The 23047-nt window shown below is 40.5% G+C and overlaps 1 protein-coding gene across 1 annotated transcript in view; it reads left to right on the top strand.

The window, feature by feature from the left end:
* The window catches only part of COL13A1 (collagen type XIII alpha 1 chain), a 397057-nt gene that overhangs the window by 228584 nt on the left and 145426 nt on the right, over positions 1-23047 (top strand). The window contains exons 12-15 of the mRNA XM_073560029.1: positions 3144-3170; positions 13800-13856; positions 20405-20512; positions 22385-22426. Coding sequence (XP_073416130.1) covers positions 3144-3170; positions 13800-13856; positions 20405-20512; positions 22385-22426 — 234 coding nt within the window. The remainder of the gene's footprint in view (positions 1-3143; positions 3171-13799; positions 13857-20404; positions 20513-22384; positions 22427-23047) is intronic.

Here is a 23047-nt window from a genome sequence, read left to right as displayed (position 1 = left end):
CCTGTTGAGGGCAGAGCAGAGTACTGCAATGTGCAGGCACCGGACCTCTCTGAAATTTCCCGGCAACTGCACACTGCAGTACTCTGCTCTGCCCTCAATAGGGCAGAGCAGTACGCCTGCGCCATGATGGGTAGCATAGAAGAGGACGTCATCGAGAGAAGATGGGAGGACCCGGACCGCGACACCCATTGGACCCGTACCAGACTGGACTGCCCCCCCCGATGAGTATAATATAACTCGTTTTTCTTATCTTTCAGGTTATGTCGGGTGCTTATCTACAGCATTACAGAATACTGTAGATAAGCTCCTGATGGCGGTGGCCACATCTTATATGCAAAAAAATAGGTGACAGATTCCCTTTAAGGAGGTTTTGGGGGGAATAAAAATGACTTTTTAAAATTCTAAGACTGGTTGAAAATAATAAAACAATTGATACTACCCTTTCCCAATCACAGCAGGTTTCATTAACTCCAGGTTCTGCTCCAGGAATCATCTTGTTCCCAAAAGTCTTCACATCTTGGTGCATTTTGCGACAAACTGGAAATGGCCCAAAATGCTTGCTGGGCAAATCACTGGCCACTGTATTGACCCACGAGTAATAGGTTAAGCAGGCACTTCCAGCAATTCCTGGTGTGTAGATGATGGAATTAGGAAGCAGAGACCGGTAGAGGCTTTAACTAAATAAATCACTTGACAGATTTAAAAAATCTTGAATAAGACTGTTGAACTGAGTTGACAGAGCGATTTTGTTGGGACAACAAAGCTTTTATGCACAATATACATCCACCATTGCATGTTAGCCCAATAAGAGTGAATACAATACCAGAATAGGACTACCATACAAGGCACAACCCATGGATAGTGGCTACCTATACTATTATTTCTATGATTTGTCTTTGGAGGGTCCATAACTAGAATTACGTCAATACTTAGTATACACATTATACACATCCAGGAGGTTAATAAGAATTGTTGCAGGAAAATGTTACACATTTTGGCACCTGCTTCAGTTGTCTTAATTTGCTCCAGAAACTGGAAAAAATGTCAGTGCAAATTTATGCCATTCCAAAGCTAGCTTAGATTTTACACAGGTGACCAGAGATGTGTCATATTTACAGTATTTAGAGAGATACTTATTGTTAATAAATGAGTCTTACCTTCAGAACGCCTTCGAATAATACATTCTACCATTGCGCACTATAGGGCAGACCTCAGAGAAAGACGCAGAGGTCACAAGAGGATGCCTGGCTACAGTGGAGTATAACGTTCTGTTCCCATTGTGTTTGACTCTACTTCCAGCATGTATGTCAGGAAAATCCTTCGACATATTTGCTATATATAAATACCGGGCATATTCCAATATAAAACAATACAATAATATAACTCATCCACAGACCTCCATGTTAAATAAATAATAATAATTTTATTTCTATAGCGACAACATATTCCGTGGCACTTTACAACTCAGTGGGGGCATGTACAGACAATAAAGGCGTTACAGTGTAACACATAAATCAGCAGTTACTGTAGGAGTGAGGGCCCTGCTCACAAGCTTACAATCTATAATCTATGTTAAAAAAACTTTATACCATGCAGCATAGGCAAATTTTAATTTTGGCATCCCTGAATCCATAGGGTACCTTGTACCTTTTACTGTTGGGCATAATTCGTAGCACATACAGTATGCTTAATGTGCACACCAACTACCACGCTTGAAATATACCACATTACATTTTATTTTTGGAGCAAAAAAAAAAATTCTATATGTAATAAAGTGCTGGTTGTTCCAGGGCTGCACTCGCCTTTGTGCCCTCTGGGTCTGGTTCTTGTTTTTAACCCTTTGTTTAGACCAGGTGTCACAGTTATACAACCATTTTTGGTAGAATTCTAGTGTATACCTGGGTAATTACTGACATTCGCTCCTATTTGTTTGTTTGTCATAATTTTTCATGGGCTTTCGTTCTATATCAATGTTGTTAAAGATGAAGACTTGCTATTAATCTATATTTGAAAGAAGGGTGCACAACATTTCTAGAATGAAGGCCGCGTAATCGTACTAAACCACTCCCAATGGCCAAAATAAAAAGGGCTATTACCTTTTGACTTCTAGTCCATAAGCATTGCATAGATGGTAAGACTCCCAACTTTCCAGAAAATGGAGGTCCCCCAACTTCTACACTCTAGAATAAAGGAGGCCATGCATGCAATTGTCTCTTCACAAATTATGGCTCTTGTGCCTAAGAGCCTACAGTTTCACAATTCTGCATTGGAGAGATCCATCTGTATATACAACTGTGCCTCTAATTCATATACTCTTTTCTGGAGTGTCAAAATGGTCGTGGAGACAAAATTGTCTTGATTTATGGTGGACCCGGTGACATGTATTCCACTGCACCTTTAGTACTCAACTGTCCATGCTCCTACGTTGCGGGTCTCCATTTTTCTCTCTCTATATGGCTGCTCATGTGTTGATTTCCTTCCTATCATATAAGCATTACTGTGCCCATATGGCTTAGGGCCATACAGAATGGCACAACGGGCCATATGTTGAGCATTTCTGACTTAGATGGATGATCTTGCCTTGTGAGCCTGGCCCGTTTATTTATTACATGATTATAGATGAGCGAATTTGTTCGGATTTTGTCCCTGAATCTGATTTTGACATATTCGAGCCATATTCAAACACTATTCGGGCCGAGTGTATGTCTTAAGGTCGGTTCCGAACATGTTCGGTAATTTCTACTCTAATGACATTCGGCTGTGTTCGACGAATATTGCAAAAATAATAATTCGCTCATCTCTATACAGGATCACTCACTCATTTGAATAACTACCATATCATGGTGAAAATGGCATCCAAAAGGATTGTACCTTTTAATCCAGAGTCTGGAATTCATTGGAGACCCTTTGTGGCAACATAACATTTTTTTGCAGTAATGGGGTCATCATATTACCGTATTTAGTGAGCCTAACGTGTAGCTTGCATTTATACTATGGCGATGATAAGAGATTCTTCATGCCTATAGCTTTTAGCACATGCAATATGTATGTAAATCCTATAAATGAACAGAACAACTCAGGCAAATGTTGTGATGCGTAATTAATAGTCTAACAAGGATGTGCCCTATTTCTTCTCGTTACAGGGTCACTGTGCGGATTATTCCCACAGGGTAAATATTGCCTGCTATATGCCTGTTTAGTGCTCCCTAAGCTTGTCTATTGCTGCATGCTGAAAATGCTCTTAATTGAAGTGTTTACTTTCCTTACAACCATAGTGTACATCTCATTACCGTCTATTCACATGGGGGAGAACAGATTTAACATGACTAATGAATTAGAGCTCGAATGTGTGTTATTCAAAAACCGAATTGCTGACCTATATGTTAAGATATGGGAATACACTCGATTATTTGGAGGCTATTATTTCAATTTTATGGGACTTAAATTTGAGATTCATAAATAGATAGATAGATAGATATGAGATAGATAGATAGATAGATAGATAGATAGCCATTTGATTGTGAGATATGTGATAGACTGATGATAGATAGAGATTTAAAAAATAGAGGCAGCACCGCGTTCAAGCTTGAAAACGGTTCTCAATAATGAACCGAAACGTCACCATGATGGGCTATTAAAGGGAATCTGTCACCCCTTTTTTCGACTATGAGCTGCTGGCACCGACATCAGGGGCTTATCTACAGCTTTCTGTAATGCTGTAGATAAGCCCCCGATGTAACCTTAAAAATAAAAAAAAAAGTTAGATTATACTCACTGGAGGAGGGGGCGGTCCGGTCCGATGGGTGTTGTGGTCCGGTCCGGCGCCTCCCATCTTCATACGATGCCGTCCTCTTCTTACCTTCCTGTTGTGGCGCAGGTGCACTGCTCTGCACCGGACCTCTCCCGGCAACCACGCACTGCAGGACTCTGCTCTGCCCTCAACAGGGCAGAGCAGTGCACCTGCGCTGGAGCCACGACAGGAAGGGAAGAAGAGGACGGCATCGTATGAAGATGGGAGGCGCCGGACCGGACCGCGACACCCATCGGACCGGACCGCCCCCTCCCCGTGAGTACAATCTAACTCTTTTTTCTTATCTTTAAGGTTACATCGGGGGCTTATCTACAGCCTCTATTTTTTGAATCTCTGTCTAAGGTTTGGTACTTACCTAGAGTCTTTGCACACTACTTGCTATTTTTTGTGCTGCTTTAACGTTTTAAAATTTTCTAGATAATATATAGATAGATTATAGATAGATAAGAAAGATACATAATAATTTTATTTCTTTAGCACCATCATATTCCGCAGCACTTTACATTTTGCAGGGGACTTGTACAGACAATAAAAGACATTACAGAATAACAATAAAAACAAACAAATGATACCAAGAAAAATGAGGGCCTGCTCGCAAGCTTACAATTTATGAGGAAAGATAGATAAACTGATAATCAGACATATTTAAGGTATGCAATAGGTAATTAAAGGGAAGCAACCACTACCCTCCTTGCTTACGAGACACAGCTCAGTACATTGTGCCTGGTACTGCAACTCTCAGCAGTTTAGTCCTATTCGTGACTAAGCTGCAATACCAAGCACAACCACCACATAAGGAATGGAGCTGTGCCTGTCAGCAGGTTTTTGTTATGTAATGTGAGGACAGCATGATGTAGGGGTTAAAACACTAAATTCAATGATGTGTCACTTATCAGGCTGTGTGCTGTTGTTTACTTACAAAGAAAGTTTTATCCTAAGGATATTATTGCTATGACTTTCTGGCCTCCTGGGCCAACTCTGTCCCCTCTATAGATATTGTATATGCAGAGCCTGGTGTGGGAGGAGCTAGCTTGTTCAGCTCTGCTGCATTCTACATCAAAGAACTCTATTGTGTCAGAACTGCTGCACCCAGTAAACTAAGTGATACATCAATGGAATCAGGGTCTCTATACCTACATGATGCTGCTCTCAGATTAAGTATCAAAAACCTGACGACAAATTCCATTTAACAATGAAGGAGATGCGATGCTCACCTTTAATCAGCTGTTCTGGAGTTAGTTTTAAACAAATCTCACATTGATCTCAATCAATGTGCAAAAGGATTATCATTTTTTAATAGAACTTTGTGCCATATGCTAGGATAGTTGTAAAAAGAAAAACAAGGTATGCATTACTTCTCTTCCCTGGGTCCAGTGCCGGCTCTCTGACGCGTACCCTCGTCTCCCTATTGTTTGACTGTAGTGGTGACATCACGTCAACAACGCTGCAGTCAATCAGTGAGCTCAGTGGCTCTGCCAGAGTAGATGGCAGGAACTGCAGAGCTCCATGATTGGCTGCAGCGTTGTCAATATAAATTCACCCCTGCAGCTAAACAACAGTGACCTGGGCAGCGGCGGACTTTGGGAAGGTAAGAACTGAGTTTTGTTTTGTTTTTTTTAGAACTATCTCAATATATGCCATGACGTTCGTGGAGAACATTTTTAGACATTGTAGTCTATGTCTGTCTAGTAAGAAAAATACAGAAGTAGCTTTCACACGTATTGTCTAAAGAGCTGTATGGTTCATTTATGACACATAACATATCAGCTTTACACTGCCTCTATAATTAAGTCATGTCTCAGATTGAGCATATCAGGGGCTTTTGCTTTTTTTTTGCTTACCTAAAAAGGTCAAACAAACTGTGCTGATCAATTTTTGAAAAAAAATCTTTATAAGAATCAGAGCTATTTTTACTCCTCAAAATTCCCCATTTTCCTTCACAAAATAAGCTGCTAAAAATGTATCAGCAGCCCAAGCAAGGAGCCTAATAAAATTCAGTAATGATTGTGGCGTTCATAAATTCCCCCTACTGTCGACTATTATTTAAAAGGGTTTTTGGAAATAAAAGATGTAGCGTAAGGGGAGGAAATGGGTTAAGAATATAAAAAAAGCCCTACACTTTCCTGCCAAACCCCGACTTCTCCTATCGGTCTCTGTTCACCCCAGCGATGACGGTCCGTCTGTGACTCATGCAGCAGTCACGTATGTAGAAGGCACATGGCCGCTCGAGGGCAGTAGCGGTGGGGGATTAACCGGCGAATTGAAGTTTTTTTTGCTAATTTATTCATTTATCGCATTTCCTCTTTCTGGCCACAATTTGTATAATCTCTAACCAAAATACAAGAGCTCCGATCCCTGTAGAGATAAATCAGAACACTTTTTCTTTCTTAATAATTGAAATCGATTTAATCAACAGTTATTGATGAATGAGCCCAATAATAGATTCACAAAAAGCACGTCATGTGCTTCATGTCAGAGAGAGGATTCACCCAAGATGTTCCGCATATGGTCTTGTAGTTTATTTTCCTAAGTTTTGCCTTTTCCCTTCCAAAAACATGATTCAAAATTCTGGGCTTTGTTTCGTGACCAGATCATTGTACTAGATGATAACAAGCTGGGAAAAGACTGACGATGTCAGCAAACCGTGCTGGAGAGCAAATGCGCGGACATCATGTCCCCAACCGTAAATAGTATTACTAATGATTGTAATATTCAGTGAAACGTCTTTCCGAAACAATGAGGACTTGACGTGCGTCTGAAGCGAGGCTCGAAGGTTAAAGTAACAAGAAACTGTTGCCGAGTAAATAAACAGTGTGGTCACTACCATCTTTCTGGCTCGCTTCCCAATGACATGCCAGTCATTTTGTTCGAAATTGATGACATGGTTTATAGGGTGGAGCGGGAAGAAAAGTATTATCAGCTGGAATGAACAAGCACATGCAAGTCTCCCATAATCTCGGTGTAGAGGTCTGGCCGCCAGCCATGAACCTATTATGGCCTGAAACATAGTAGACCTGACCTTTGCCATGTGTAAGGTAGTAGTGGTTCAATCTTAAATTCCCACGCTAATTCCTGGCTCAGCAGTCTACAAGCCTAATCATTTTGATAAAGCAGACATTTATTATATTGTCAATAAATATGTTTTAAAAATAATGTTTCCCTTATACTATATTAAGACTTTCAACAGTGCTATTAAAAATTAGACCGGTAAGTATGGTCAAGCAGGATACAAAAGCTGGTCTAATCATTCATGGTTAGCTTCAAACCAAAGGTAAAATTCTCGTATGCCAAGGGACGTCCAACCAAATGAAACAGAAATCGCCTACCCTACCTTGCACCCAAGAATCTCAGTGTCGAGTTAGCTCTAATATCCCACCCCCTCTTTAATGTCACTGAGAGAAGGCAAAATCATTTTGAATTTTTTTTGCATTTGGTCAGATTTTCCTCTACACTTAAGGGGTTTATGCATAACATTTTCTTTTCTTTTTTTTTTACTATAGGCCTAAAAACTAACAGACAGGTAGTTGCTAACTACCTGCTTGTTCTGCCTGGAGTCTATTTTTGCCGGCAGAGAGCAGTCACAGACCACTCCTGCTGGCGATTCAGTGTCTTCCACTGACATCACAATGACAGAGCAGCGGCTTCTCTTCTGCTCTGATCTGTTGATGTGTCGTCTCTGTCTATGTCATGCTGATTGACTGGCACCTCCCCTCTGCCTAACTGCATGAAATTGGCAGCTCTCCGCTGCATAACTGCAGGGAGCCAGCGGTCAATCAGCATGACATCAATAGAGCAGGCTTTAAGAGGAAGAGCTGCTCTGTTGACTTTGAACAGCTAAATCGCCAGCAGGAGCAGTGAATGATTGCTCTATATCGGTGCCGAGTAGAGCAGGTCGGTACAGTGGCATGTAAATGTTTGGGCACCAATGGTCAAAATTACTGTTATTGTGAACAGTAAAGCAAGTTGAAGATTAAATGATCTCTAAAGGGCCTAAAGTTAAAGATGACACATTTCCTTTGTATTTTAGGCAATATAAAAAAATACATATATATTTTAACTTTTTACATTGTAAAAATTACAAAAAGGAAATTGGGTCAATGCAAAAGTTTGGACACCCTTGGAGATTTGTGTGCTCAGATAACTTTGATCAAGGTTTCAGATCTTAATTAGCCTGTTAGGGTTATGGCTTGGTTCACTATCATTGTTAGGAAAGGACAGGTGGTGAAAATTTCCCAGCTTTGTAAAAACCCAGCCTGTTCTAACCCTGTGCCAAAAAACAGCTGCCATGGGTTCTTCTAAGCAAGTGTTTCTCAACTCCAGTCCTCTAGACCCACCAACAGGTCAAGTTTCAGGATTTCCTTAGTATTGCACAGGTGATAATTTCATCACCTGCTCAAGCATTAATAGCATCACCAATAGTGCAATACTAAAGAAATCCTGAAAACATGACCTGTTGGTGGGTCTTGAGGACTGGAGTTGAGAAACACTGTTCTAAGCAGCTGTCTAGCACTCACAAAATGAAAATGGTGGAAACCTACAAAGCAGGAGAAGGCTATAAGAAGATAGCAAAGTGTTTTCAAGTTGCCCTTTCCTCAGTTCGAAATGTACTTAAGAAATGGCAGTTAACAGGAACTGTGGAGGTCAAGATAAGGTATAGAAGACCAAGCAACATTCTGATGACAGCTGCTCGTAGGATTGCTTGAGAGCAAATCAGAAACCCCGCTTGACTGTAGAAGACGTTCACAAAGATTTAGCATATTCTGGAGTTGTGGTACATTGTTCTACTGTTCAGAGACACCTGCACAAATATGGCCTTCATGGAAGAATCATAAAAAAAACCTCTACGGTGTCCTCACGATAAAATTCAGAAGTACTGTATTCAAAAGAACATCTAAACAATTCTGATGCATTTTGGAATCAAGTCCTGTGGACTGAGGAAGTTAAAATAGAACTTTTTGACTACAGTGATCAAAGGTATGTGTGGCGAAAAAAAGGCAGAGAGTTTCAGGAAAGAACATCTAGCCAATCATTAAGAATGGGTGATTCGATCAATCATGCTTTGGGGTTGTGTTGTAGCCAATGGCATGAGGAACATTTCACAGTCAGATGGAAGAATGGATACAATGAAATTTCAACAAATTATTGATGCAAACATAACACCATCTGTGAAAAAGCTGAAGTTAAAAAGAAGATGGCTTCTACAAATGGATAATGATCCTAAACACATGTCAAAATCCACAATAGACTACCTCAAAAGGGCAATTTTAAGGTTTTATAATGACCCTCACAGTCCCCTGATCTGAACATCATTGAAAATCTGTGGCTGAACCTCAAAATAGCAGGGAATGCAAGACGACCCAGGAAGCTCACAGAACTGGAAGAATTTTCCAAGTAAGAATATACAGTATGTAAATGCCTCACACAAGAATTCAAAGACTCTTGGCTGGCTACAAAAAGCATTTACAACCTGTAATATTTTCAGAAGAGGGTGCTACTAGGTACTAACTATGCAGAGTGCCTAAACTTTTGCATCAGACAATTTTTCTTTCCGTAATTTTTAAAACGTAAAAGTTGAAAATATATTTTTTTGCCTAAAATGCAAATGTGTCATCTTTATCGTTAGGTTTTTCATCTTCAACTTGCTTTACCGTTCACAATAACAGTAATTTTGACGAGGGGTGCCCAAACTTTTACATGCCACTGTACTCAGTAACTACCTGAGTGGAAGTTTTTAGGCCCACAGTAAAAAGAATTGTCTTGCATAAACCCTTTAATGCCCCACCTCTCTGTAACCTGTAACATTCTGGGGCAAATATATCTAGGATCTCATTGGGTGAAATTGGAGGTTATTACAACCTGGAAAAACCTGCCTGAGTCAGATTGTTATTGAAGTTCTTTTGGCCGCCTTTAGCGAAAGCTCATTACTTAGTGATTGCTTTTTTTTTTTGTTTAATGGGAGCTGTATAATTCTCTATGAAGTGTGCTCCTCCTAGTGGTTGTAACAGGCAAACAAAATCGTAACTGACCGAGTGAAGAGAAGCATGGGATTTGGAGCTCTGAACTCATCGAATACATTTTTTAACTATATTAAATACATTAAAAATGTATTTCTATATTAAATATACAGATTTCTGTATTAAAATATAATATATTAACAAGACATAAATTATAATTATACATTATGTTTGCTTCGCTACCATGAACCAAGTTCAGTAACCTCTGAATTGCCAAGATATTAGGTTGTTTACCCGGGTTACCACTTTTTTGGGATCGGCTGTGCAATTTACAGTGGGGAAAAAAGTATTTAGTCAGCCAACAATTGTGCAAGTTCTCCCACTTAAAAAGATGCAAGTTCTCAGGCTCTCACAGACCTGTAACTTCTTCTTTAAGAGGCTCCTCTGTCCTCCACTCATTACCTGTAGTAATGGCACCTGTTTGAACTTGTTATCTGTACAAAAGACACCTGTCCACAACCTCAAACAGTCACACTCCAAACTCCACTATGGTGAAGATCAAAGAGCTGTCGAAGGACACCAGAAACAAGATCCTGCAGTGCCAGACGTGTCCCCCTGCTTAAGTCAGTACATGTCCAGCCCGTTTGCTAGAGAGCATTTGGATTATCCAAAAGAGTATTGGGAGAATGTCATATGGTCTGATGAAAACAAAGAAGAACTGTTTGGTAGAAACAAAACTTGTCATGTTTGGAGGAGACAGAATGCCGAGTTGCATCCAAAGAACACCATACCTACTGTGAAGCATGGGGGTGGCAACATCATGCTTTGGGGCTGTTTCTCTGCAAAGGGACCAGGACGACTGATCCATGTACATGAAAGAATGAATGGGCCATGCATCATGAGATTTTGAGTGCAAACCTCCTTCCATCAGTAAGGGCATTGAAGATGAAACGTGGATGGGTGTTTCAGCATGATAATGATCCCAAGCACACCACCAGGGCAACGAAGGAGTGGCTTCATAAGAAGCGTATGAAGGTCCTGGAGTGGAGTAGCCAGTCTCCAGATCTCAACTCCATAGAAAACTTTTGCAGGGATTGCAAATCCGTGTTGCCCAGCGACAGGCCCAAAACATCACTGCTCTAGAGGAGATCTACATGGAGCAATGGGCCAACATACCACCAGCAGTGTGTGCCAACCTTGTGAAGACCTACAGAAAACATTTGACCTCTGTCATTGCCAACAAAGGATATATAAAAAAATATTGAGATGAACTTTAGTTAATGACCAAATACTTATTTTCCACCATAATTTGCAAAATAAATATTGCCAAATCAGACAAGGTGATTTTCTGGATTTGTTTTCTCATTTTGACTCTCATAGTTGTGGTCTATCCATGATGTCAATTACAGGTCTCTCTCATCATTTTAAGTGGGAGAACTTGCACAATTGGTGGCTGACTTAAATACTTTTTTCCCCACTGTGCATAATGGATATGAATGGAAGCATTTTAGTGACTCAACATTGAGTATCAGTGTGCTTGGAAAGTGCCCTTTAAAATTTGGGTGTTTTTCCTCTGAGACGTTCACTCTTATAAGTAATTTGTTGTGGTTGTAGTGATTGATTTATTTTTTTAAATTCTGTCTGTAAAATCTAATCACCAAACTGCTGCAAGTCTTGAAAATGTAAATCAATTGACACCTTTATATCTTCTATTTGTTGCTGTACTCCTGAGTGATTAGCCTTTTTTTTAATAATGTGCAAATAAGGTGTTAAGATTGTGTTGAGAGAGCACTTACCAAGGCTCTCCCTCCTGATGATGTTTTTCGGCCCAGCACCAGCCTCTTTAGCTGTCTGATTTCCTTGCCTGCCTCCTGACATCATACAGATAGTGAGTTATCAATTAAACTAAAGAGGCTGGTGGTGGATGGGGAAATAATGTGGGGAGATTCAGGAAGTGCTGTGTCAGGTGTAGTGCACTTAATTCCTAATTTGGATATAAACTAAAATACTAATAACTTGCGAATGCAGCAGCAGATAGAAAATATAAAGGTGTCAATGTATTTACATTTCAGATACCTGCATGCCCATATATGTGGTTTGGACAGGGGTCGAGTTTACTGACAGATTCCCTTTAATATATGTATATAGCACATATATTTCAGCAATACTAGTTGTAGGGATTAAGGGGTAATAAATTACTACAGTAATTGCCAAATCAGTGCCTGTCTGTCCAGGTGTGTAAGGGCAATTAAGTGATCCCGTCCTGTTTTGCTGGTGACATACGGGCTTTTACAGTGATAAACTGACAGTGCTTATGTCGCAGCTTCATTACAATGATAGAAGGGTCAGCTGTGTTTATTTAGCCAAAGCAGCATCACTGGATTGTTATGCTGAAAAAGAAAGACCTAAAAATCCACGCTTAAGCGCTGTCCTGGCTTCTATTCCAGAGCTGGGCTGCTGCCTGCAGCTGAGCCCTCAAGGTGAAAAAGAGGAATAAACATAAAATAGGATTAGAGAGCGAGAGAATGAGCAGATCTGTCTACAGCCATCTGTGCACAGACTGAGAAGATCTGGACACAAGACAGAGACCAAGACTGCCCTGGAAATATATTACATCAGATTAAATAAAATCCCCCAACTCAACATCACTGAACCTTGTAAAGTCAGACATTACTGTAAGAATGTGGGACATCGTGAAATATTCGTAAATACTAAGATCCACTGTCTCAAGTCAGGAGCTCCTAATCTTAAATTTAAGAAATGTAGACCCAATTTACGCACAGATTTTTTTTCAGCCAGTCTATACCAGAAGTTTCCAAACTTTTTCAATTTAGGATTTATTTTTTCAATTTAGATGATCTACCATGGGGACCATGGCCCCCGGTGAACTCTAGTGTAAATTTTTGTCATACCTTTTTTCTGGTTATGCCGTCTTCCCAATATAGTGACAGGCCTTTAGTTGCATAATTAGCTACCTGTTGCAATTGTCCCGTGCAGGGTTTTATATGGACATTTTCCTTCCATGACTTTCTGAAGCTCAGTCCGAGACCTGTTGGGTTGATCACTTTCACCATTCATGTTGCACTGAATAAAGTCCTCCATCAGATATTGGTTCATACAATATTATCTGGGGTCAGGCCGCCATGTCCAAGTTTTGTACTGATTTTGAAAGATAGAAGAACATTGTGTTTTTAACTTCTAATCCATAAGGTAGACCTCCTTACTCCTCCTTGCCTTCGTCCTGGCCCGGATTCACAGCCATACTTCTTCACCTGACATGATGATTTCTTTTGCCTTACTAAACGAGATCTTTTTTCCTGTGATCTCTCATTGCTATCCTGGTGTTACATGTCATTTGCCATATCAATCAGGATAAACAGCATTTCTTGTGGTTGTAAATCATGTTCTCAAACCATGTCCTTAAGCTGGCCATACACGTGAAATAGCTGGACTATAGCAGTGACACTCAGTACTAAAGCTCAGGGGTTTATGAGTGTGACCTGAGAAGTGCGGGAGAAGAGTCAGGTTTAGTCTCGGCTGATGAGCCTCCGATAAGTTAAGTAGGTCAGTGAGAACAGAATATGTACCTGCTTGAACATCTGTCATATCACTTATCGCCTCCAGAAACTCTTGGAGCTGATCTTCTTATTTGCAGCTATTTAACGAATATAGATGTTTCATTGGATATTTGCCACATTGGAAATGTATTTCTAGTGTATATGATATACTGATCACAGGGCCTTCAACATCCTGCATCATTTATGGTACTAATCCACATTGTGGTCCATCCAATAACACCTACATATGCTTCTATTTAATATATACTATTTCTTACTAACATGCTGGGTAAAGATATATGCAGGTTGACTCTTCAATATACTTAATGACCCATGTTATACACCAATGTACAGTATAGCTTTAGTCATTGACTATATAGTGTATTTCACAATTAGCATTCTTCTCGTGCCCGGCACAAAAATGTAGACATTAAATCTACTGACAATATATGACACTGTGTTTCTGCCATCCAATAGGAACATTTAAGTACTACTTTTGCAGCGCTACGCTCCAATCAGATACTTACTTTGAAGGTTTGTGGGTAACTGTAACTGCAGAACATCTGTAGACAATGTCTAGACCCGAGCTGTGGTATTGCATTTTCTAAGTAATCTATTAGGTCACAACTAATAAAAAAGCATAGCCTTGTTTAATACTTAAGAAACACTGTAAATCCAACAGTTATTGCAGGCTTCCATCTGTTCTTATTTCTACTTACTGAAAGTCGTCCATTGTAGGGACTGACACTGGCACTTTACTACGATTCATGTATAAAGAAAATGCAATATGGAGCTGCCAGACATTGTATGACAGACCTGAAAATAGTCTTCCATTGACATTGCATGGAAGAAAATGTCATTTTCTTTTTCATTCTACTAAGGAAACATAAGGTACATCTCTTTAAAATGAGGTGCGACACAGAAGAGTTATCACCAATGTCAATTCTATGGAATTTGTAAGTCATTAAGGCAAAACTGAGTACCCAGACTCACAATGCATAATACAGACTAAATGACCTATAAATGCCAATAGGTAATCTTCCAGCATTGTGTCTGCCTATTGAAGTCAGTGGCACATGTATGTTTGTGTATATGAGCTTGTGTGTGTGTGCCTGTGTGTATATTTGCTTGATTGCATGTGTGTCTGTGTATATCTGTGTACCTATGTGTATGTCTGTCTATGTGTATGTCTGTGTGCATGTGTGTATGTCTGTGTGCCTTTGTGATATGTTTATGTGTGTGTCTGTGTGTATGTCTGTGTATGGAGCTATGTGTGTGTGGATCCAGTTGGATGAACATGTAGGTGGACTGTTGCACTGCTGGAGTGAATCAATTCTTCAGAAAAGATGGTGAGGAAAAGGCTTTTCCTCATCATTAGAGTTGAGCGACTTTGGTCGGATCGGGTTTCATGAAACCCGAATGAAACAAAATTTGAGTCGGATGAAACTGGTCCGACTAGGGCAAAAAAAATCGGAGTTTCGTCCGAAACCCGACCCCAATGCAAGTCAATGGGGAATAAAAATCGGCATTGAGCGGATGACATTCATCCACTCAATGCCGACTTTTATTCCCCATTGACTTGCATTGGGGTCGGGTTTCGGAAGAAACTCTCACTTTTTTTTGCCCTAGTCGGACCAGTTTCATCCGACTCAAATTTTGTTTCATTCGGGTTTCATGAAACCCGATCCGACCAAAGTCGCTCAACTCTAGTCATCATCATTTCTGAAGAATTGATTCACTCCAGCAGCGCAGCCCACCTACATGTTCATCCAACTGGATCCAATACCTCCTGAAGGATTTATCCAGCAGCCATGGGACAGCAGCAGCAGATGTTTTTCTTCTGCCTACATAGGAGCTGGGTCTGTCACAGCCCCACCAGGTGCGCATAAGCAGCACTCTCCTACTCTCCCTCCACAGGGTATCAACCTATCGTGCCCTGTGTTTCCCACTTCTAGATTTACATGTGTGTGTGTGTGTGATATGTGTGTCTGTGTTCATGTGTGTGTCTGTATGTGGTACATGTGTCTGTGTGTCTATGTGCTTGTGTGACGTGTTTGTGTGTGTGACATGTTTATCTATGTGAATGTGTCTGTGTGTAGCTCTGTGTGCGCGTGTGTGATATGTTTGTGTGTGTATGTGTGCATGTGTGTGCCCCTGTTTGTGTTTGTTGATCTTCTTTTGCGTGTCTGTTCCTATGTAATATGTGTGCATCTGTGATTCTGTGTGTGTGTGATATATTTGCCTATGTGCTTGTGTGCGTGTTGATATGTTTGTCTGTGCGAGTGTGTGCCTATGTATGTGTGCATATGAGTGTGATATGTTTGTACAGTATTTTACATTTCAAGATGCACCACATAATGTATCCCTCTGGAGCATGGCAAGGGTTAGTGAAAATTTTACAGCAAAGGATAATACTTAAGCAGTCCAAGTTAAATGTAAGTTGGGGAGGATTCTTTGTAAAATCACAGGGTATAACAGTATTTTGGGGTATTGGATGTATAACTACTCAGCCATATTCTATGCACATGCATAGCAATGTTTCCCCCTATGGACCATGAGCAGTATTACATCCAATTCATTTCTATGAGAATATCCGAAAAGATATTAATAGACCAAATTTCACTCATTGAGACGAAAGCCTAATAAACCTAATGATACTAGGATGACCATGAATCATTTATTTCTAGTCATACAAGATCACCAATTGGCAATAATGAGCAAGTCATGGTAAAGTTATTTCTAAAAACCATTCTCCAGGAATTCAGCAGTGGTGCCACTCAAGCTTCTGTGTTCCACTCCAAGATGTCACGATTAACTTGATGATTATTATGATTGCTTTCCATGTGGCATTTTGATGAGAAATGAATGAAACACATGACGTGGGGTTTAAAGAGCAGTACCTGAATGGTCTCCTCCTCCTTCTTGTGCCTTTTCACAGTAAAACATTCTATTACCCTTTCTCTGTTCTTTCTTCTCGTGTCCTGTCCGATCTTCTGACTTGTCACACTTTGCTGGCCCATCTTGCACTGTTGCCTCCTACCCTTGCACTGGGAATTTCTGGTCTGATGTCCCCCATCAGCTGTTGCCTGCTATGATTAATACAGTGCGGGCGGTTCAGCCAGCGGTCGTAAGGAAGCGCATCTTCCAGGTACACTCCTTTATTTGCTTGGCATTCACTGACTTGCTTCCCAAAGGGTTTCTTATAGATAAACGTTTGCTTGGCTTGTTTGTTTGGTTTTATTTTTTTTTGCTTTTGCTTAATTTTTTTCTAACAAGAACAACGATACCAAATGGTTTGCATGACAATGAAATGCAAATGTTTAACTGCTAATGAAAGGGATTATTTAGGACTTCTTCACATGGCCACCATATGACCACTTCTTAGAGTTGGTATTGTCTATCGATGTGTCAGGGAGTTATTACAGCCGCACTCACAGTTTAGTGAGCGGTGACTGTAACCACTCTCTGCACCGCCCCGATGACCGGAAGCTTCAGGGAGGATATCGCTTCATTTTCTTCCTGTAGCTGCTGCCCCTTTTAGCTTTCTAAACAGGATTTAAGTGCTAATTACCAGCAAATTACCCTATATATACAGGTAGAGAGCATTTCTGGATGTAGCAGATTCCCTTTAAGTCACAATAAAATATCCCTAAAGCGGGAAAACCCTTTTGGTGTTGATGATCTATCCTTAGGATACATCATTAATATCAGATAGATGGGGTCTGAGTCCCAGCGGATTGAAGGTGCCGCAGCGCCATACATTGTTTAGTGGAAGTGAATGGTACTGCAAGCGCTCTCTAATAGATGTGAGCTTGCAGTACCATTCATGGCCACTACACAATGGCATCCTGTCACTGGTGAATCTTGGCAACTGCAATCTGATTGGTGAAACTGCTATATGATAGGTCTTCAATAGAGTTGAGCGACTTTGGTCGGATCGGGTTTCGTGAAACCCGAATGAAACAAAATTTGATTCGGATGAAACTGGTCCGACTAGGGCAAAAAAAGTCAGAGTTTCATCCGAAACCGGACCCCAATGCAAGTCAATGGGGAATAAAAGTCGGCAGTGAGTGGATGAATGTCATCCGCTCAATGCCGACTTTTATTTCCCATTGACTTGCATTGGGGTTGGGTTTCGGACGAAACTCCGACATTTTTTGCCCTAGTCGGACCAGTTTCATCCGACTCATATTTTGTTTCATTTGGGTTTCACGAAACCCGATCCAACCTAAGTCGCTCAACTCTAGTCTTCAATAAAAAAGTACCCATTAGAGAGATGGAAGATGCTTAGTAGTTAAAACACATATACACACAATGTTACAGCTTTCATGTTTTCAACTGCTGCAGTAAATTGAGCGCTGCACTATGATTGGCTGCTAAAGGTGCTAAAGACTGATTTTGTTTTAGACAGTTTTCCTAAATCTGCCCCTCTTTATGCTTTACCGCTTTAGTATTAATCTGCAGAGAGACGCTCCAGGAGTGAGGTCATTGCATGACTGTCAGGATCTCCAGATTAGCATAGTCATAAGCGGAGGCATAACTCCTTTGTTGATGAGCAGACCATGTGTTAGGACCGAGATGCCTCTAATCAGTCAGTGCTGCAGATTACCAGGTGGCCTGGGAAATTTATTGGTGTATATCAATCTGATCTTAAAGTATCTCAAGCAGTATGCTAATAATGGATAGCTAATAACATCACTGCATCCCCTAGGTAATGCTGTCCCTGATCTCCACAGTAGATGTGCAAACAAAAATTCTAATTGTAACTTGTCTTAAACCAAATAAAGGGAATCCATCAACAGGATTTCACCCCTAAGGGCTCATACTCACTTGCGAGAGACTCGCACAATTCTCGTGCGAGTCTCTAGCATGAAAACCTGGCACTGCCGCCGGCACTCGGACTGGAGCGTGCGGCTGCATAGAAATACATGTAGCTGCCCGCTCCAGTCCCAGTGCCAGCGGCTGTGCCAGGTTTTCATGTGAGAGACTCGCCCGAGAATTGTGCGAGTCTATCGCAAGTGAGTATGAGCCCTAAAACTATTTATATGTGTATGTAGTTATTACAAAACCAGCATTCCCTTTATGACCAATCTGTTCTTCTGTTTCATTTGCATTTTAATTGACATGCAAATGAAGCTGAACTGCTTTGGACACCTAGAAGCTTTTCACCAACCTCTGTCTGACCAGCTCTGTTCCCCACCCAGCGTCGCCTGCTCTATTCTCCACCTTTACTGACTGCTCCATTTCCTGAGGTCACACAGCAGAGAGGCTGGTTGGGAAATAGAGCTGGAGAGACAAAGGTCTGGGAAGAGATTTCATGTGCTAAAAGCACTATTGCCTCTTTTACATTTAAATATTTTGGGGTGAAACCCTGCTGACATGTTTCCTTTAAATCTGTACCCAATTAAAGTATATGAAGCCCTTTATCACAACATTATTGAAAAAGACTGTTTCCACTGTTGCTTATAGATACTTCACCCTCCGCCATTTCTCCCGGTAGTGACATATCTCAACCCCATGTTAGCCAAGTATTGCCCATGGGACCATACTAGGCTTAGCTGCCATAGTTGAACAGAGATTCTCAGATACATATTTAGAAAACAGGGATGTGGCATGCAATCATGCCATCACATCCAAGATACATGCACCAGCTCTACAGAACAGATAAATATCGGAGAAAAATAGAGCCATAAAGTGTTCAAATATTCAATAAAAACTATATTTGATTTACAATCAAATAGACAGACATATAACCAACTATTGATATCAGTGATAAATACTGAAACAAACCCCCAAACCACTCTAGTACCTCCCACAATGCCCCATATAGAAATGAAAGTGAGGGGTCATGGCAGCATAATGGTACATCGATGTGTCATATAGCCAGAAAAATATACATCCATAGCCATCGTAATACGTAATATATATTATATTGCATGGTGCCCGAGGCTTAGATCATAATAAAGTGCAGCATATAAGAAAATAAAGTACCCAAGCTTACCAGGGGGAGGTAAAGAGGGAAGATCCAGTGGTGCGGTGTGCCCCGACGCGCGTTTCGTGGCAGCAAAGTGCCGCTTTCTCAAAGGGATAGAGAAAAGCTTGGGTACTTTCTTTTCCTATATGCCGCACTTTATTAAGATCTAATCCTCGGGCACATATGGTATCAATTGTTTGTTATATGTTTGTCTATTTGATTGTTAATAAAATATATTTTTTATTGAATATTTGAACACTTTATGGCTCTATTTTTCTCCGATATTTAGCTGCCATAGTTGTATGATGGGAATTTCTCTCTAGACTTGATGGCACTACCCAGGAGTGAGGTAATGTGGGTGTACCATGTTAGTAGCTCGGAAAACACTTAATGAAACTGTCCTGAAGTCAGGGATGTGAGATATGGGATATGTTTTATAATTACATGTAACTGTAAAGCGACTTAGCAAAGATCCGATTGGTCTTTCTCCCATTATATGGGCTGGTTTCCATGGAAAACAATGATAGTTTAATGAGGAATGTGCCATTGAAGCATTCTTCTAGCAGCCGCACTCATAATCCCCGGTCTAAACGTAGCACACTACTCGGGCACATTGAGTTTCAGAGCAGAATATTTTTAGACGATATGTTGTCCTTCTAAGAAATCATCAGTCGAACAGCACAGATGCCAAAAGCCTGGTGCCATTATAAAAGGTCCGCAACTCACAAACGAGTACGAGTAAGGATTACGCAATTATAATAGATCTAAGGAAAGATTCAGCATTGATTTGTGTCCACCAATATGTAAAATGGCCATACATTGTAGTTTATGTTGATGTTCACAGCTAATATCACTTTATATATACTGTGTAGTCATTAGTTTTATTCTAGCTATGGTATCCAATGCTGCATAATAAAAGTTATAGGAAACCCCTTGATGATTGATGCATACTAACCCTGAAAATAAAGCTTGCTTGTCATGTGATGCCTATATTTCTATGTATGACTGGAGCCTCTTGCTGCCTATTATCCAAGGATTATATATTGAAGTAAATATTTGTTTGACTTAATTTATTGTGTTTCTTTTTTTCATTGTTTTCTTCAACTAGGGTGAACAAGGACAAGCAGGGATCCAAGGGCAACCTGGGCCACCTGGACCTCCTGGGCCACCAGGACCTCAAGGAGATCCAGGAATGCCTGGGATGGCAGGGACTCCTGTAAGTTTCATAAATTCCTCTATACATCAGGAAAGTTTATTGTACATGTCTGGTTAAGAGCAGCCTTGAGCGGGAACCTGTTCACCCAAAAAGAAAGTATAAACTAAGTATATAAAAAGGGGAGAAGCCAGCGCTGCTTGTGGTCAGAACGCAATACATAAAGTGCATATGCACATATTGATTTCTAACTGTATTTCAAAATGAGACATTTAGCAAACAATTGATCAATCATTTGAGCCACCCCGCCACACCAAGGCAATCTCATATGGGGCAGTCCTACTCTACGTTTTTTATATTCGCTGTGCCATTACGGTCTCCTAAATGTATTAAAAGCAAGACCATATTAAATGCAAACTGTACCTGAAGCGTTTCTGAATCACTCCCATGGAGCCAGAAAAGGTGAGTGCAGATAGAGGTTGGCCAGTTCCAGACATAGACATTTCAGGTTTAACCTCCACACTGCCTGATCAGCACCACAGATGAAGGGTGATAGAGGCCAGACACAGGTTCACAATCAAACAGAGCCTGGGGCAGGGCAGGGCTGCTGTATGTGTGCACAGCAGCCTAGGTCAATCACAATGAACACAGAAAGAATGGCAAACATAACCCAGCACGCACAGCAATAGTGGTGGTCTGCCACAAACCAATATTAAATAAAAAAGGGGAGAAGTCAGCGCTGCTTGTGGTCAGCACGCAATACACAAAGAGCATATGCACATATTGATTTCTAACTGTATTTCAAAATGAGACATTTAGCAAAAAATTGATCAATTATTTGAGCCACCCCGCCACACCAAGGCATTCTCATAAAATATGCTAATTAGGGTGCTCAGTGCACCCTTAGAGTAAATAATGTGTTCATTGCACTGTTCTACGCACTGGTTTTCCTGTCTTCGTCTACCTCACTGGTGATTGAGTGTTGGCTTGCTTGAACATTCTTTGCAGACGGTGTAGGCTCCTGGCAAGCCAGTGCTAATGATGACCAGTGAGGGAATGCAAAACCAGTGGGTGGAACAGTGCCCTGAGCCTCTTGGCTACATTAAGGGTATACCCTAATTGGCATGCTTAATTAAACTTCAGTCTCTGCAGAATGGAGGCACAGTTTAGTACACTAAAAGTGCAATTTTATAGGGATTACATCCCCGATAAGGCTTGGCTTGTAATGTCAGTTTGAGATGACGGACTATCAGATATTTTCAGTATTAGGAATATAAGACATGGAAAGCACTTTTTTTTATCAATGGCCATTAATGCAGTTGCCTGTAAAAGGTCAAAGAGACCCAACAGGTAATGATATGGCACAGTAGTTTCTTGGCATTGCTGCCACTTTGTTCTTCCAAATGGGGTGTCCAGCGGTCGGAGAGTAACGTATTTTAGCAAGATGCCAAAAATTTCTATGATGAATGTATTCAATGTACAGCAGAACAGAATGTGACGCGAACATAGGAATAATGGAAAATATTATTCATTATTTTCTGAATGACCAATATGTCATACTGTGTCAGTGCTTTTTTTATCCATTGAACCCACCTGAATATTGAATATATATATATATATATTAATATGGGTAATATTCCTTCTTCTCTTCTGCGTTTTCGTTGCTTCTGTCTCTATCAAGACTATCACTATCCAAACACGTGTCAGTGACTGACACCAATGTTATTTCCTCCACTCTAGACTTAAATACCAGCGAGAGGAAGTAACACTTGACTTGTAATGATCCTGGTCTCAGCAGAAAATAAAACTAAAAAAAGACCCAGGAGACTTTGAAGTCCCATCCCCGGCTATTCCCGGCTGGACAAGAGCAGATACACGGATTTAAAATTAGTGATCAATTGAGTTTCACTATTCATATCTCTATTTTTCTCTCAGGGAAAAGCAGGGGAGTCGGGTAAACCTGGAAAAGATGGAAAAGTAAGTCTGACTATTCCAAGGATACTGTATTTACTTATTGTGATCCAAGTTGTGACAAGCAAGAAGCATAGCTTGCTCATGGAAAGTGTATGGGAAGGACTGCACTCTACCGAAGGGCATTAGTGTCGGCTCCTGCAAAAGTTGGTTTAGTTCAGCTGTCAACTGAAGACGCACCTTGATCACTTTGCATCATGTCCATGCAGCCTCAAGCTACAAAACTGAAATTTCATAGAGCAGTGACACTTCTGAGCTGGATTGATGTTGAAAAGCTACTGATCTTAAATTATGCTTGTAATTCATTTTTGTACTTTGACAATTAGCGCTACTGCCATAGTATCTGATAAAGTATCTTTTTATATTTACATAATATGATGCAGATACAATTTAGAACTTGAAATAGATCACTCTGTTTGTAATGACTCTATATAATATTTGAGATTCACATTTTGTATTGAAGAACTGAAATTAATTAACTTTTTGATGAAATTCTAATTTTGTCAGAAGCACCTGTTTGTGCCTTCTGCTGCACCCATACTGAGATATCTCTGGTCTCCCAGAGGGTCACATATGTGCCTTCTGCTGCACCCATGCTGAAACATTTCTGGTCTCCAAGAAGGTCAC

Source organism: Dendrobates tinctorius, unplaced genomic scaffold (assembly GCF_039654945.1).
Source record: "Dendrobates tinctorius isolate UK_male_01 unplaced genomic scaffold, ASM3965494v1 ptg000292l, whole genome shotgun sequence".
NCBI lineage: Eukaryota > Metazoa > Chordata > Amphibia > Anura > Dendrobatidae > Dendrobates > Dendrobates tinctorius.
The sequence above is the reverse complement of the archived record's forward strand: the minus strand, read 5'-3'. Positions and strand labels throughout refer to the sequence as shown.